The following is a 12639-nucleotide window of genomic DNA, read 5'->3' on the forward strand; positions in this document are numbered from 1 at the left end:
CCACCATTCATGAAAATAGGTAACATCCGCATCATTGAAACACCAGGAACTACAGGAGTTGAGTTTAAGTATAAATATTCGAACGAGTATACAAAACTTTCAACAGAATATAAGCTTTGTTTGAAATATGTTTTAGTAAATTAAAGCAATTTGTAATATCTATCCAAAACTTCTTCAACAGTATCGAACTCATCTTCATAATGCAAACCTTCTTATTGACTTGGTGCAGTTTTCACTAACACAATATAGCGCTTTGCTCTCGGCGCCTTTGACGCCTTTTTCTGTTCTCTTGACTGACATAACTAACTCATTTGTTTCATCAAACAGCAATAACCAAAGTTCATGACCTAATACATAACATTCATACTTTATATTTTTAGCTCTGAGTTCTCTTGTAAGCTGTTGCATTTAATTTTTCTAAAAAGTCAACTTCAACAGTCATTCGCACTGGTGCCTTCAGTTCTACAGGCTCTCTTGAAAGTCAACAAGTCTGAATTGCATGTCTTTCAAATTATGAGGACTAATGCGAACCCATTTACCTAAATGAGTTACTATGACAGGAACGTTTGGAATGAACATTGAATTGACTGCATAACAGAAGGATTTATATTCTACTGAACCTTTACTATTAACTCCTGAAATACCTGTGACATTAGCTATTTTGACTCAACGTATAAACAATTACCATAACATACGTATGGAACAGATTTCATCTCAATCGTTTTGTCAACACTTTTCAAAGGACATGTCTTTATGGTATGCTCCCAGAAGCAATTGAACTCTATGACTCATTCGTGTTATCTTAAACTCCTTCGCATAACTGAACTTCAAAACTCCTGCAATAAGTTTAACATTCATTAAGTTTTCTTCGTTCTCCTTGTTTATTGTAGTATTTATGAGCGCATTTAACACTCCAGCTAATGTTTCCATCTTATATTCTACATTATTGTGAAATCTTATTTCGTGCTTCTTTCCATCTATTTCAAGCTCCATGAAATCTGTTTCATCTGTTAAACGAATGAAGCGATAGTATTGAAGTCAACAACTCTGAAAGCAAGCGCTTCATTCTGAAGACCTAAGTTTGTGTAGCTTTACTGTCCGTATTCGTTTGGGTCTGTACTTTGCAAATAGAACAACATTTTATTCTCATTAAAATATGAGTATTGCTGCATATGCGTATGAAGCTGACAGAGCTAACGTTTATATTTTGGTCAATACTCTCTCACACTTACTGACAAATATATTGTTATTTCTGATGGAAATACCGAGAAATACATAACATGGAAGGACTATGAAAAGTTTGACCCTATTTTAAACTCCATGCACTATGCCATTCATTGTAAATGGTGAAGTTGTCATGAAGAACGACACAACAGTATATAAGTCTGTATATGAAGCTTAGAATATATGTTGAATTATAATCCCGAAAGATTTGACCCAAGCACTACGTCATGTACAATGCCTTTTATTAAGGATGGTGAAATCGTAAGAGTTCCGAATTCAACGGTTTACACAGCTGTTCAAAACAGTTTACAAAACATTTTTAGCGAATATCTTTAATTCAGAAACTACAGAAATAAAATTACCATATATAACAGATGCTAAAGAAATTAAATCAAAAACGAACATTATTTACGTCACTTAATGATTTAATGACTTATATCATTAATATTCCTGCACCAACTACAGCATTTGATCCAAACTCGACGGTTTGCAGTGTACCTTTATAAAGTCGCAAACGGACTCTTTGAGTCCTGAAGGTCTTTCAGACCGAAGCGACCAGGGCGAAGCCCATGACAGTTCATTAATTGTTTTAAGGGATTCAACAGTTAATGAATCATTAAAGGCGTCATTAATGAAAATCATTGATTTTAATTCATTCACGAATACATATAATTCATTCATTAATGTTTCATATGCTTCTAAAGAAGGTGAGCCAAAAACTATCGATAAAGCGGTGTATGAATAAAAGCATCAACGACGAAATTGAATTCGTTAACTTTTGACGGTGATAGTTTCGTTAATGACATAACATCGGGGAAAACAATTTTAACGAAAGAATATTTAAAATCTCATGTTAGTGAGTTCGTTGAAATTGAAAAAGAAGGTGGAATTAAGTTCGATCCCACTGAATTTCATTTTCAGCTTAGCGAATGCGGGTGTTAGTTTCGCTGAATGGACAACTATACAGAGTGAAATAAATGCAATATGGACGTTTTGGGGTCAAAAGCGGGAATGGGTGAGCTTGTAAATGCTGCAAGAACATTAGGTGAAACAGGAAATTTTGTAGATGGTTTTAAAAGACTTGTTTCAAATGTTTTAACAAACACAAAGAAATTATTTATATATACCATACATAACGGACGGATTTTCGAACAGGTAGCAACAAACCCTCCGGTTTATGGCTGCGTGATGATGGTTAGAGATATAAAACCACGTAACGACGGGAACGAAGAACATGAACAACAGAGCCCAACGGGCTCAGAGCCACATAGTGGCGAGGATACTGGTCGGGTTATTCAAGACATTAAAAACGTGTATCCTGAAGTTATTGATTTATTTAGAGGAGTTAATGATTCATTTCAAACATTCTATAACCCTCGATGAAGAGAATAAATTAACAGATTATATATTCGTCATTATTGCAGAATTAATGAAGAGAATAAATGAAAAAGGAATTGGTGATATCATTATAATGTCAGCGATGTAATGATGAAAAGAAATTTTGACTCATTATTTACAAACCGAAAACAGAATATAGTCTTTATGACGTAATTACCGAATTAATGAAAAAGATTAATGATAATAAGAGTTCTGGCGGAAGAGTTTGAATTAGAAGTGAATGATGTTAATGAGAAATTAGCCGAAAAAGCAGATAAAAACCACGTTCATTATATAACTTCAGACGAACAGATTATAACGGACTACCATGGATATTTAACACGAAGTGATGAAGCGAAGAAAAAATGTTAATGAAAGAAGATATAAATACATTCGTGCTAAAGGTTATGACATAAGCTGTACTGTACAGTATGACACAGGTAAGCACCAGAAGCATTTAGTTATAACGATGAAATTTATGCCTCTACTTTCTCTGTTAATGGTGTATTAGTTGAACCAAGATTTATGTTAAGAGTTAAGGCAAAAATAACGTTTGAAGATGCTATTAAAAGTAAAGCTGACAAAGTTGAACTTGACGCAACGAACAAAGTTTTGAAATCTCATAAACACAACATCTCCGATATAAATGAACTTCAAACTTCTTTAGACAGTAAAGCTGACAAGAACCATACACATAAATCCTTCACTACTGTTAGAGCAGACGACATAATATTGAACTTTGACCTTGGTTCAAGTGCACCATTAGAAAATCAAGTACAAGCGTAAAAGATACTCTTAACAGTTTAAGATAACAGTTGCAGGAACATTGAAAGTCATGCCAGAAACTTTGAAGCACATGAACTACCAGCAATGTTAGATAAGAAAGCAGACAAGAACCATACACATAAATCCTTCACAACTGTTGCTATAGAAAGTATTGAAGGAACGGTTGAAGAAACTGGTGGGGATGCATTATATTGTAAACCTCCTAACTTTCCACAAGGTTTAACATCGGATGACGACATAACGACGATGAGAAACATTAGATGTAAAGATGTTTATGTCATGAAGGATGAAATAATATTAAATTCACTGCTCAAGATTTATATGACAAGAAAGCAGACAAGACCATACACATAAAATCCTTCACTACTGTTAGAGCAGACGACATAATATTGAACTTTGACCTTGGTTCAAGTGACCTTTAGAGAATCCGAGTACAAGCGTAAAAGATACTCTTAACAATTTAGATAAGAGTTGCAGGAATACCGAAGATCATGCCAGAAACTTTGAAGCATATGAACTACCAGCAATGTTAGACAAGAAAGCAGATAAAACTTATGTGGATGCAGAACTAACAAAGAAATTTTCGAAACCAGATACAATGACATTTAAACAGAAATATAAATGGTGAACCAGAAACTCCATTTGAATTTGTTAGAGGTCTTCAACCAGATACTTTTGAATTTTTCTTGGATAATTCTATTGAACTAACATTACATTTAAAAGTGGAACAAATGCAACATTTCATCCGGGAGATACATTCCAAATGGTATTTAATGACATAAGTTCTTTAGAATATGTTTATAGAGTTATGAGCATATATGATTTAATATATCCTATAGGAGCTGTTTATACGTCTATGAATCCAATAAATCCAAACACTTTATTTGGTGGTAGATGGTATGAAATAGTTGACAGTTTTCCATTCTACACTAATACGCAGTCAATGAAGATGGGAGGTTCAAAGAAAATAGGTATTGAAACCTTCCTTCACATATGCATAGGTTCAGTGGAAGAACATCTGTGGAAGGAAACCATTCACATTCAATAACAAAAAGAGGTTATACAAATCTTGCAGCGGGTTCGGATAGACAGGAATGCATAGATATGATATCACAACTGACCCAAAGATGTTAGCAAGGTATTTCTGTGGAACTGCAGGAAATCATACACATGTTGTAGCTGGTATTACAGACCAGCAGGTAATGGAAAAGATTATATGCCTCCTTATATAACAATGCACGCTTGGATACGAGTTGGTTAAAATCTTTAACTTTACATAAATGAGCTTGAAAGAAGTATTCGAACAACATCCATGGAGGTCATTTAAGAAGTTCAATGAAGCTGCAAAGAGTTCGGATTTACTAACAGAGCTGAAGTGAAAGGTTCTTTGACAAAAATGTTGTACATCAAACAAAAATAAATCCTTACGACTATTTTTACCAATTTACTCCAACACTCCTGACGCATACCAATTTGACACTCTCATTCAAAGCAGAAAAGGAGGACATAAACCATTCCTCATCTTCATAAATGTTAACACTCGTAAAGCATATGCGTATATAATGAGAAATAAAGGAACTCATGAAGTGTTAAGAGTTTTACAAAAGTTTGTAGCAGAACATAGCCCAAGTATTTTAACATCAGACCAAGACGGTGCATACCTCAGCAACGAAATCACAGAATTTCTCATTAAGCATAACATAACTCACTACACTACTGAAGACCATAACCATAACATACTCGGTATCATTAACCGCTTCATAAGGACTCTCAGAGATTTAAATCAAGAGCGAGACTTTACCGAAGAAACAATGAAACATTTTCTCGAAGTATATAATTCCTCAACACATTCTACAACAGGACATACACCAAATTCAATGACACAACAACAAGAAGAAAAGTATATACAAAAGAAACGAAGCCAAACACAAAATATCAGAAATTCAACACAATTTACTCTCATTCCTGGTACAAAAGTTCGTGTAGTTCTTGACGACAAACCATTGACAAAGAAACGTTTAAGGTTAAGTCGAAATTATTATATCGTAGACTCTACGCAAGGTAATGGATATCTTATAAAAGCTGCTGACGACTCCATAGCATTTTACCCTCGACATAAATTAGTCGAAAGTAGTAATGGCAAACTTGCTGAAACCATTGACGAAGCAAAGCGAGGAGTGGTTATTGAAATACTTGACTATAACACAAACGATGACACTTATAAAGTAAGATATGAAGGAGGCGTTGAAGATGTTATACCATCTAAGAACTTGAGAGAATCTAAACCAACTCATCTGGGACCATTAGAGCGGGAGTACTGGAAAGATAAAAACATGCCAGAAAGAATAAGAAAATTCTTCTAAACTTTTTCGTTGGATGTAAATCAGACAAAAATATAATTTAGGTGAAGAGGTGAGATTTCACCTGTTTTCTCACCTCTTTTTTCACCTCTTGAACTTTTTATAACATTCGGTCATAACTTCATCAATTTCATTTAAATCACGATTTAAAAACTCATTGACTTCATCTTCAACCGTGTCATCTTGTAATAAGAATATTTTCTTTAGTTTCATGTCAACATCCCGAACAGCACAAAGGATAAAATCATATTCATTTCTTCCGTTAAACATACTTTTTCTTTCTCGTTCATCGTTAAATAAATTATTGAAAATATAAACAGCGGTGTAAAAGTTATGTACTGTGTTAAATGTTGAAGCTTCACCTATTTTAGATTTTAGGATTCTTTTAGTAAGTAAATTGTTATCGTTCTTTCTCTTTTCCTTATCGTTCATGTCGAATCTGTCGAACCACATATCCTGTATTTCATCGAATTTACGAACTATAGAATCCGTCATTTCCCTGGTTAATGAGGGGTAATCATTATTAATTTTTTCATATAATTTGTCCATATGATTTTCATCGACGTTTCCGGAAAGCATTTAATTAAAGCAAAAATATATTATAGGTGAAGAGGTGAGATGTCACCCGTTTTTCACCTGTTTTCTCACCCCAGTTTTTCACAAGCGTTTTACATGAATTGTACGATGTATATTTGAAATCCTAAACAATTTCGTAGCTTCTATTTCTTCTGTCAGTATGTCAAAAGTTTTAACAATGCCGAAAGTTTCTTTATATTTCTTCTTGACGTCAGATAGAAGGAAATCGTCAGCAGTTGGATAGTTTTTGTTCAGAAATGCTAACATGTCCATTTTATTTTCTGCTGGCTTTTCTGCTTCTTTCTTTAAGTCTGCATAGTCGTTTCGCATTCTTTCTATCTCTTTGACGGAGTAGTTATATTTCCTAATTGCTGCTTTACATTTAGAACATTGCGGATTCATTTTTGCGTTATATTCTGAAACCTTACCTGCTAAAACAACTAAGGCGTCAATGGTTTTCTTTAACTCAAAAGCAGTTGGTCTTATCTGTTCGTTCCATATTTTACCTCTTCTATCTTTATCTCTTATCTGCCATACACATTCAGCAACTAACGAAACAAAGTTATCGTAGGTCTTAAACTCCCCGGATTTATATATGTCAGAAACATTCTTATATACCATGTCGCAATCTTTGTCCATAACCTTATGGTTGCAATGAAATCCTAGAAACTCATAGTTTACCTTTCGAATGAACTTCTTTATTTCTACTGAGTCAGTTGGTTTCACTTCTATTTCATCGAATTCAGGAATAGTTAGTTTTTGATGCTGAATTTCAGGTAGTTTAGGTAAATGGTCAATAATGTCCTGCATTTCATAAAGATACTGTTCATTTGTTTCATCTTTCGCACTACAGTCTAAATTACTTGTTAAAAGTTCTTGCTTTATCTTCTGGATTTTTGTTTCGAAAGTATATGAAGAAGGAATGAAGCTTTTCATCTCTACTAACATAGATGTTGGATTCATGACTAACGAGTTTGGTGAAGTTGTTGTGGACAGAGTCCCGCCGTTCGCGGCTTGAATTGTTGTTGTGCCGATTGTTGAAATCATATCTTTACATACAAAATAAAAAAATAAATAAAAATAAAACTAACGTTATTTTTCTATCTTAAGGAAATTCATGAAAATTCATGAGGGTGAGAAATTAGGTGAAAAAAGAGGTGACATCTCACCTCTTCACCTATAATATATTTTTGGTCATTTACACTCATTTACGAAGAAGTTATGACAAAGCATTTACGAAGAAGTTATGACAAAGCATTTACGAAGAAGTTATGACAAAGTCACGAGGGTGAAAAAAGAGGTGAGAAAACAGGTGACATCTCACCTCTTCACCTAAATTATATTTTAGGTCAAAGCTTCCACGAGAGAAAAGATTCCTCATTCGCTAAGGATTCCAAAAATGAAAAAATCATTGATTTCGGCTGAGAAAAAACAGCAAAACCCTTCTTCCACGGGAACAAAGAAATAAAGAAGAAATAAAGTAAATTTTTTATTTATTCCCGTGGAAGATAGAGCACTTTTATGACACTTTTTATTCACGACAAACAAGACAAATAAAGAAAATAAGAAAATACGGCGCTGTCGCGGTTCGAACCACAGACCTTGACCCCTCCATAACACCACCTTAGACCACTGTGCTACGTAGCCTGTCGACATAAGATTTTATAAATTGCATATTTGACGTAAATTTATTTCCATCTGGCTTCCCACTGCATAAGATATTCATACGTGTTTGTAAGACATTCATTAAACTTCTTTTCTATTGCATCTAATCTTGCGTTATTTTTTTCAATAACTTGTCTGTATTCTTCATCATCTCCAGCAGTGTTTGGGTCTTCACGTTTAAAATATTCATTGTTAACCAATTTTTTATCTACAAATTTTATTAGTGTTTGATTCACTTCGTTATGATAACGGTCATATTCTTTCAATACGTAAGTGAAGACAAAATGCGTCGTACCTTCAATCTTAAAGCTTAAAGAACTTTCAACACAGTTTTGAGGGTCTGTCAGTGCGTCAATGAGATAGTATTCGAAGTCAGTCAATAATCTTTTTAAAGTCATTTCATACAGGATAAAATTTAATGTTGTGAAGAAATAGTGTTTATCTCAGAAAAAATAAAGTTAGTTTTTATTTTATTTATTTTTTTATCCTGTATGTAAGAACAGTAATGTCAACATTAGAGAACACAACAACTGCTATCGTTCATGAAGCCATAAATGAAGAATACGAATACATACAATATAACAAACAATTGAGACTCATTCGTTCAGTCAAAGATGATATGTATCAAATGCAAAGTATAATGAACGCTCTTCGTTCTACAAAGCAAGCATATCATTGGTTTGAAAACCAACAGGCAAAAGAACTTTTAGAAGAATTTCCTCATATGATTGCTTCCCTCGGAAAACCGAGGGAAGAGATTCCGTACGAAAATCGCAAGAATTTGGCACCTGGTTTGAAAGGTTATTATGTTCATAGACTTTTAGTAAATGCTGTAGCAATGTGGGCTTCACCTCGTTATGCTTGTTATATTTTCATGATGTTAGATGAACTATATAAAGCAGAACGTGGAGAGATGGAAAAGAAACTTCAAGCAAAAGATGAAGTCATTGAATCCAAAGACAAAAGCATACAGAAAAGAATACCACGTTCAGTACCAAAAGGAAAGGAAAAGAGTTATAAGTATATGATTTATACTGAAGAGTTGGAGAAAGAAGAAGATAGAGATATGGTTATGTTGCATTTAGTCAGAAGAAACAACAAAAGCTTTTACGACCTTGCTAAAATATATAAATCTGACAGAAACTGGTTCTATCGTGAAAACTTACCGATTTCAATGACACCGAATGAGCAAATAAAAGAAATTGTCAAAAATACTCTTCCTCAAACACACTATGACATCAAAGGTTGCACAATACTTACCTTCAAAGAAGACTTAACATTACTGAAGGAAAAAATAACAGAATATTTCGATAACTTCAAAGAGGAAGAATGAAGTCACGACAACATTAACGAAGAAGTCACGACAACATTAACGAAGAGAGAATGAGGTGAAAAAACAGGTGATATCTCACCTCTTCACCACCAAAAATATATTTTTGGTTAAATAGCTTCAGGGTCAATTTCTTCAACCATTTCACTTCCTTCGTCAATGTCAATTGAAGCTTCTTCAACCTTTGGTAAGAACTTTTGTATAACATCTTTGTTCGTTATTGTCTTCAGAGATGAAGGATAATATTTCACAGATGTTTCACCCTTCTTATATTCTTTCTGTTCGGAAAGATTCATAGCAATACTGAAGAAGTCAATGTTGGAGTTCTTTATGACAGTATAGTGTGTATCTTTGACATTCACGAAGAAACCCTTTTGTTTCAAAACTACTGCTAACTCTTGTGAAGTATAACGTTTGCGGTCAATGACGATAGCTAATGGTCTGACATACTGACCAAACTTAGATTCTTTCACAAACTTCTTGTTAAAGATAACATTAACGTTTGAAGCATTATTGAACTCATTCTTGATGGCAGTAGCGAGAGCATTGTATGAAAAGAACTTGCAATCTTGCATGTGTTTCATTAAAATAAAAATATTAAATTATTTTGAAAAATAACTTAAAAAAAATCTAATCTAATTTTTTCAAAAATATTTTTTTATTTCCTACTAAAGATGTATCGGAAGTTGTCTAAGTTAGAACACTCGGAAATAAAACAACTTCTTACAGAAGCTAATATAGATGTTGCAAAGCATTACGCAACAAACAAAAAAGCACTCGCTGACTTCATTAAAGACTATAATGGTGCAATAAGTTATGATAGAATTCATGAGTTCATAAAGCCGCAACGCGGCGAGGACGAAGTCCATGCAAGAGCATTTCCTTTAAATGACATTGCTATTGACTTATATCATAGACGTTCAGTACCTCATGAAGTAAGAAGAGAGATGTTTGACATAACAAATGCAAACGTTGGTGAAACAAGAAGAGCTGTACCTCATGAAGTAAGAAGAGAGATGTTTGACATAACAAATGCAAACGTTGGTGAAACACGAAAGAGAGATGACACACTGAAACAACAGAGAAGAGAGATGTTTAAAAGTGCTATAGAACAAGTTCGCAAAGCTAACGATGTCATTCGTTCCATTGACGACAAACCAAAAGAAGGTGAGAGATGGTTAAAGAAAGATGAAGAGAATAGGAAGAGAAATGTGAAGTCAGGCAATAGACTCATTGACTTTAACATCGAAGCTTTAGATGAACCAAACAGAGACTACTTACACAAACATTTCGGTAAGGTTTTCATGAGACTCTTAGAGAAAATTAAAATAAACTCGCAACAGAGATGGATGGTATGTTATAAACTTGGTGGAAAGTATGAATGTTCTACGTTAAACCTCAATAATATTGGAACATTACTACATCAGCTCTTGAAGGAGAACTTTATATCAGAGATAGAAGCAAATGCTGCAGGTATTGTTGAAATGCACTATGACTTCTTCTTGACAAACATAAAGAATCTTACCGAAATAAAGATGTATGATTTAACAGAATATGAAGGCTTAACGATGTCAGATGTAAAGAAAGGCAAACCAAAAAAGAGACCATATAGAGATGAAAGCACACTGACAAATGACCAGAAAGCCATTTTGGAAGCTCTTAAGCAAACAGGAAACCCAGCACTTATAGAAAGCTTTTGGAAAGATAATGGTGAAAAGAAGTTTTATAAGAAGAGAAGCGGTCAGTTCTGGAAGTATCTTTGCACATTACCTATAAATCTTGAACGCTACCAAATCTTCAATGAACTGAACAAAAGAACTGCAACACTTATGACAGAGGACAATTGTTTCGTTTATGCTTGCATTCAGGCTGGAGTAAATGAAGAAACTATTGACCACATGAGAGAAGTCATTCGTGTTAGAGACTTTCCTCAAAGTAAAGTACAAGAAATTTCCGATTCAACAGGTATAGCATTTAATGTTACCATTGGTTATTTCAATGACTCAAGACATAATGAAATAAAGAGATATATACCAAAAGAATGCGAAACTGTTAGAACTATTGACTTACTTCTTGTTGAAGACCACTACATGCTAAATGAAAGATTACCAATGACAACATACTTCATTCGAAACTATATAGAAATCTTGAAGGAGTGTGGTGGAATGAACATTGAGAAACAGATGAAGATTTATACAAAGAGAGAAGATAAATATGTAGTTCGTTATGATAGAACAACACCGCTATGGGATGTTATGAAAACATTGTGGGAGTGCAAATATTTCGAACCTATTTCTTATGGAGAACTTTTCACATATACTACTGACTTATATAAACAGAACCTTGCACCATTTAAAGATTTGACATATGCTCCAAAGTATTGTGTACAACTGAAGAAGAAAGCAGAGTCAAAAGAAGTAAATAAAGCTAAATGTAAATTCATTCCTGAGCACGTTTTCTTTGCTGACTTTGAGTGTAGCACAGACGGCTTTCATAAAGCTTTTAACATCTGTTATGACAGTGAAGATGGTTCAGTGAGTGAAAGCATTTGGGGTCAAAACTGTGCAACAGAATTTTTGGAAAGACTTCCTGACAAGAGTTTAATATATTTCCACAACCTCAGTTATGACATAAACTTCATCTTAAGACACATGACAGAAGTGAAAGGAACTCCCATCATTAAAGGTTCACGAACAATGCAAATAACTGGTTTATATAAAGGACGGGCAATTATTATAAAAGACTCTTACAGTGTTATAAATAAGAAGCTTAAACTATTTCCTGCTATGTTTAACTTACAAACAGGACCGAAAGAAGTATTTCCATATAACTACTACAGCAGTGTTTTGTTAGCAAATGACAACAGAACTGGTGTCATTTCTGAAGCATGTAAGTTTATCCATGATGCAGATACATTCATGAAAACATAGATTCCATCAAAGGTTGCAGAATAGATGAAAACCACTTCGACTTAGAAAAATATAGCACGTTTTACTGCAAACAAGATGTAAGAATTTTAAGAGAAGGTTTTGTAAAGTTCCGCAATGACTTATTGAAAGAGTTTGATTTAAACGTTTATGACTACGTTAGTATTTGTTCTATTGCTAACAAATTGTTTGAGAACAGAGTATACTTCCCGAATGGAAATCTTTATGACCTCTCAAATAAACCAAGAGAATTTATTTCGAGATGCATTCAAGGTGGAAGATGTATGTTGTCAGATAACATGAAACAAAAGAGCAAAAAGAAACTCATTGCTGACTTCGACACTGTTTCATTATATCCTTCAGCTATAGCAAGACTTTATACTTTAGAAGGAAT

The 12639-nt window shown here is 33.8% G+C and overlaps 6 protein-coding genes and 1 pseudogene across 7 annotated transcripts, besides 1 other annotated feature; 4 read left to right on the forward strand and 3 right to left on the reverse strand.

Annotated features, from left to right (window-relative positions):
* Window positions 1-12639: part of a mobile genetic element that runs on past the window's edge.
* TVAGG3_0084750 lies at window positions 2402-4331 on the forward strand (annotated as a pseudogene). Its single transcript has one exon. A coding segment is annotated over exon 1 (1930 nt).
* On the forward strand, window positions 5199-5750 carry TVAGG3_0084760 (integrase core domain containing protein family; the record flags this gene model as incomplete). Its single annotated transcript, XM_051222197.1, has 1 exon — window positions 5199-5750. The coding sequence occupies one exon, from the start codon at window positions 5199-5201 to the stop codon at window positions 5748-5750; it is 552 nt and encodes a 183-aa protein (XP_051107183.1).
* On the reverse strand, window positions 6405-7370 carry TVAGG3_0084770 (organellar and viral DNA polymerase type B; the record flags this gene model as incomplete). The annotated part of the gene is made up of 1 exon (XM_051222198.1): window positions 6405-7370. One exon carries the CDS (start codon window positions 7368-7370, stop codon window positions 6405-6407), a length of 966 nt encoding a protein of 321 aa, XP_051107184.1.
* TVAGG3_0084780 (uncharacterized protein) lies at window positions 8012-8386 on the reverse strand (the record flags this gene model as incomplete). Its single annotated transcript, XM_051222199.1, has 1 exon — window positions 8012-8386. One exon carries the CDS (start codon window positions 8384-8386, stop codon window positions 8012-8014), a length of 375 nt encoding a protein of 124 aa, XP_051107185.1.
* Window positions 8494-8931, forward strand: TVAGG3_0084790 (KilA, N-terminal/APSES-type HTH, DNA-binding family; the record flags this gene model as incomplete). Its single annotated transcript, XM_051222200.1, has 1 exon — window positions 8494-8931. A coding segment is annotated over one exon (438 nt), but the record flags the coding sequence as incomplete, so codon positions are not given.
* TVAGG3_0084800 (uncharacterized protein) lies at window positions 9013-9321 on the forward strand (the record flags this gene model as incomplete). Its single annotated transcript, XM_051222201.1, has 1 exon — window positions 9013-9321. One exon carries the CDS (start codon window positions 9013-9015, stop codon window positions 9319-9321), a length of 309 nt encoding a protein of 102 aa, XP_051107187.1.
* On the reverse strand, window positions 9429-9893 carry TVAGG3_0084810 (uncharacterized protein; the record flags this gene model as incomplete). The annotated part of the gene is made up of 1 exon (XM_051222202.1): window positions 9429-9893. The coding sequence occupies one exon, from the start codon at window positions 9891-9893 to the stop codon at window positions 9429-9431; it is 465 nt and encodes a 154-aa protein (XP_051107188.1).

Source organism: Trichomonas vaginalis, chromosome IV (assembly GCF_026262505.1).
Source record: "Trichomonas vaginalis G3 chromosome IV, whole genome shotgun sequence".
Classification (NCBI taxonomy): domain Eukaryota; phylum Parabasalia; order Trichomonadida; family Trichomonadidae; genus Trichomonas; species Trichomonas vaginalis.